The following is a 4,656-nucleotide window of genomic DNA, read 5'->3' as shown; positions in this document are numbered from 1 at the left end:
AAATCGACGGCAGATTTCTATCGTCTATACTCTTTTATAAAAACTGAATCATTGTATAATGTAATTCGAGGGATTTGATTGGCTTAGCGGTCATGGTATATGAGCCATTATACCATGACCGAGAAATGGCGACCATTTATTGCCTTCTGGTTGTTCTTGCAGTGAAATCAGTAAGATCTAGCAATATTTGTTGATTGTTTTTAATAAAACAATTATTCCACTCGCGCTTGTTGGATATGATATGATTATAGCCAACTCGGCGCTACGCGCCTCGTTGGCTATCCAACGCGCGCTCGTGGAATAATTGTTAAATAGACCATACTATGACGTCATAAAATGTTCAAAACTCAAGTGGAGCCGCAGGCGAGTGGTTTCACTGCCAAGTTTTGGACATTTTATGGCGTCCTTTTATGGTTTTATAAGAGTGTAGACCATAGAAAACTGCCATCGATTTGTTTTTTACACTAACATGGAAAAAGTACGGGCGGAATTGGCTTTTGTTTTTCGTTGAGAAAGCGCGCGCGTTACATCTGACGTCAATTTGGATAGTTATTGTAAAAAAATCTTTAGAGCAAATATGGCCGACTATTTATGGCCTCCTGAAATAACACTCATTGTGACAACGTAACAATCTACGTTCATCCTCCAGGATACAATACAAATAACACATTGAAAGGTGGTGACTGCATTAGGTCAGTTCAGAATATAAGCAACCCTTACTTTTTCCAGTAAACAACTAGAAGACTCTTCCTTTAATTTTCGTAAGATATTAAAATTGAAGTTTGAAACGAGGTAGGGGAATAAAACAACATATTTTTATATTTCTCTTTACATGTGCCTTCGAGATGAGTGATAATTGTTTCGTTTTACTCCCCTAAGTCTTGTTTACAAGCTAGAATTTTAACATATCGAGATTGGTCTATTAAAAAAAAAAAAAAAAACGAGGGAGGAACCTCTCTACTGAAGCAGCTGGATGGTCACTTGGATGTTGAGCGCTCCATCTCCGTCCACATAGCGCGCCTTCACCTCGTCCAACGGTAGAAATTCCTCCCATCCCAAAGGATCCTCCTGCTGAAGCCACTGTTTTTGTGGTGTTCGTTTCACAAACACCTCCCTGCCATTCCGCAGTGCAACACTGTCATATGTAAAATATACCCAGAATATTGGCTTTTATAACAATGTATTTCAGCGGTGACTATGTTGTTGATGGTTATTATTATTATTATTATTATTTTTATTATTATTATTATTATTATTATTATTGTTGTTGTTATTATTATTATTATAATTATCATTATTATTATTATTATTATTACTATTACTATTATTATTATAATAATAATAATAATAATAATTATTATTATTATTATTATTATTATTATTATTATTATTATTATTATTATTATTATTATTATTATTATTTGCATGGATAAATTACTTTTCGGGAATTGTTTACTCAAAAAATGTAAAAGGGTTTAGTTACACAGGTCCTAGTATTTATAGAAGCATACCTTAGATTGAGGCAAAGAGGAGTTGTCCCTTGACTGGAAACGAACACCCCCATGCCCCCGGCGGCGGACATCTTTGGCACCAAAATTGCTCTCAAAGATGAGAATAATGGGCTTTTGATGCCCACCGCCGGGTGCATGTCATCGGCCAAATTAACTTTCCAAGTAAAGGTCATCGCTTGGGATGGTTTCAGTGTTGGTGGTACCTGAAATTACAACGTAATCGCCATTATTATTCAGTTTGACAATATAACACTCAATGTAACTTTTTCACCAAAATAATATAGATACTTTACTGCATTTTGTAACTTACATTATTGAAAATGGTCGACATTCTGTCGACCATCAGCAAATCCACGTGGGCTGTTGCCTCCCTTGCCAAATGACCAGCTAGTTCCTCCCGTCTAACTTTCTCTTTGCAAGTTGGCACTGTACAGTCCACAAAGGCCCGCTGACAGGCTAAAGCAATGTGCCCATTCAATTGCACCCTATGAAAATGATTGAGACCTATGTTACCACACAGAGCCACTATTGCACGAGATGTTCTTCGCGTTGTACTTTTTAGATGTTCAAAATAGGGTTAACCAGGCTGGAGATCTATAACTTTAACAAATACAATGAATTAAAACAGTTCACTGTAGTCGTGTGATGAGGCCCCCTATAACATCTATGAATGTCGGAAAGTAACTACTGTTTTCAATTCCAAAATGACCATTCAAAGTTTAATTTCTAAGTTTCAATATTAAAGAAACAACACAAAAGAAAATAAATTGGCAAAAAAATTGATGTTGTCTTCTCTCCAGATGCTGTATAAGTGTTTGTTTTTTTGTTTTGTTTTGTTTTATTTATTTTATTTTATTTTTTTTGGCAAAAATGTATGGTCTACCTTGACAAAATTACCGTGCAAACGGTCTACAATATAGAGAGTTAGAATTACTTTCACGGCAAATGGCAATGGCACGAATGACAATGGATATGTTTATCTGTGTTTGCCACTCATTGTTTACATTTCATAGGCGAACCTAGAAAAAAAATTTGTGTAAGTGTTAAAGGTCAGAATTATTTTCGTTATCCTCATCTACGAACTAGGTTTTTTTTTTGGTTAATTTTTTTATTTGCTTTTTGTTTTTAACATGAACGCAAATCTATTCAACGTTTGCTGTTTGCCGTAAATGCGATTCTCAATCTCTACTAATAATTGATACACACCGAGGTATTGCACCATGGTTGCAATTGAAGGGGCACATTACCGGTGCCCATCGACATCCGTAATTCTGGTGGGCATCTTGTTGACTTATGGGAAGCTGAATACCACAATGTGGGCAGTTTTCTGGCCTCATATTACATGTGGCCAGATGTGGATTCAGCTCCCCACGAACTACCACCACGCCACAGCCAGGGTGTGTACACTGCACGGGCTCCTTTAGACACTCCCGTCTGTGGATGTTTATCCTGTCTAGGGCACCAGTCCACGAACAACCCGAATCTTTTCGGGGGCAGAAAACCTGCATAGACTCAACCACCCTGTCGAAAGCAATTATGTTCCTCAAGTCTGAGGCTTGTAGGGATTGTCTTCCGACAGGGCAGCTGCCGTTGTTATGGGTATTAACCCAACGGTCTATGCAGGTTTTACAGAAAAGGTGACCCTCTTTACAGGCCACAGCCTCCTTGATGACGTAGCAGCTTTAAAAGAGAAAGAGAGAATTTTTTTATTCCTTTGTGTTAAAACACACTTGAAGGTAAATTACATTAACCGACATTAAAAACGTATTTAAAAACCCACCCACACCAGTTTTAGCCGTATTACAAATATTGGTTTGTTAGAACGTATTTTTTTTCCTCAGACTGAGGCTGAACTTTCTTAAAAATTTTTAAGGTATCCCTGTCTCCCTTGAGTTTTTTTAATAGCTCCCAAGCGCACTGATGATGCGAGCTCTAGTAATGTGGATCCCTCAAACTCATAAGACGGCAGTTGATTTTTAACTCGAACACGATTGACTTCCTGTCAACAAAAAGTACGTTGCCGCCCATGTGCTGATAGAAGCACGGGTAGAATACGACACTGACTTCGCCATATGGCTTTAATGCACATTCCTATACGGATCTACTCATTCCCCAGTCAATATCCCTGGATCGCTATGCCTCAACCTAGCAATCGCAAGAAAATAGCCGTAATTGGCCGGAAAAAAGTATTGGTGTCAAAATGCACAGACACGCTGCACGTGGTGTATTCAAATGTTTTACGTACATAAAATTAGGGAAAGCACTCTTCTATATTCCAGTGGTTTTGCATCAAAGAAAGAACACGTCCTGATAGATATGTAGTTTATCTGTGTATTCTTTGTTTTTTTGTTTTTTTTAAATAAATGTTATTACATAAAAGCCACAGAATGTGGGGTGGAGTTTTCCTCACATAATTGCAAAGCATCAGATTGCAAAGGATTTTACCTTTACATTTCGCAGGAAAGAAGAGACTAAAATCTTAGTAAAGATTGATCTAAATGTCGGTCTGTTGTCTAAGATATCTCAATTTCCCTTTCAATGTCCTTAATATCTCAGTTCAATACGTATAGCAATGTAGAAATTCACTCACCAAATCGGGCAAAGGAGTGACTGGTCTGGAGCGACAGTAAAAATGTCCGGGTGATATCCAGGCTCGACCATCGTAGAAACAAAGGATAACGCTAGATAAATTATTATCTACTAATAACTCTGATAACTAAAACCGTAGACAAGCTTAAGAGCCGCAAGAGCAATCTGGTTCAACAAAACCGGCTTTGAACATACGAGGTCCTCTTTCTGTAAGTTGATATACCTCGTGACGAAGATTAGTGGCAGGCAGTTATAAATTAAAAGTTATGACTGATAAATTATTGCTACCTACAGTCGACGCCCGAAACCTTATTACTGGAAATCAAAGCTCGACTTAAACTTACGCTAACTGCGGAAAAACATACTGCACAATAACGGGAATTAACGCAAAAGATGTGCAAAAACTTCAAAATGCGGGCAGTTAATGCAATTTACACACAAGGAAACAGAATTTTTTAGACAACAGGAACAAATTTATTTTAACACTTCGTGTAAAATTCTGAAATGCAAAGAATGTTCATGGAATTGTCCCTAAGCGTAGAGTTAAGCAAAAGCC

General features: G+C 37.5%; 1 protein-coding gene across 1 annotated transcript; it reads right to left on the bottom strand.

The window, feature by feature from the left end:
• Positions 1–205: 205 nt before the first annotated feature.
• LOC146450785 (TNF receptor-associated factor 6-like) lies at positions 206–4,172 on the bottom strand. The gene is made up of 5 exons (XM_085100007.1): positions 4,102–4,172; positions 2,718–3,191; positions 1,822–1,996; positions 1,512–1,714; positions 206–1,135 (listed from the first exon to the last, which is right to left on the bottom strand). The coding sequence occupies exons 1-5, from the start codon at positions 4,170–4,172 to the stop codon at positions 958–960; spliced, it is 1,101 nt and encodes a 366-aa protein (XP_084956133.1). The 3' UTR covers positions 206–957.
• Between the last annotated feature and the right edge of the window lie 484 nt (positions 4,173–4,656).

This window comes from Pavona decussata, unplaced genomic scaffold (genome assembly GCF_977016875.1).
Source record: "Pavona decussata unplaced genomic scaffold, jaPavDecu1.1 SCAFFOLD_426, whole genome shotgun sequence".
Taxonomy (NCBI): domain Eukaryota; kingdom Metazoa; phylum Cnidaria; class Anthozoa; order Scleractinia; family Agariciidae; genus Pavona; species Pavona decussata.
This window is presented reverse-complemented; position numbering and strand designations above follow the sequence as displayed.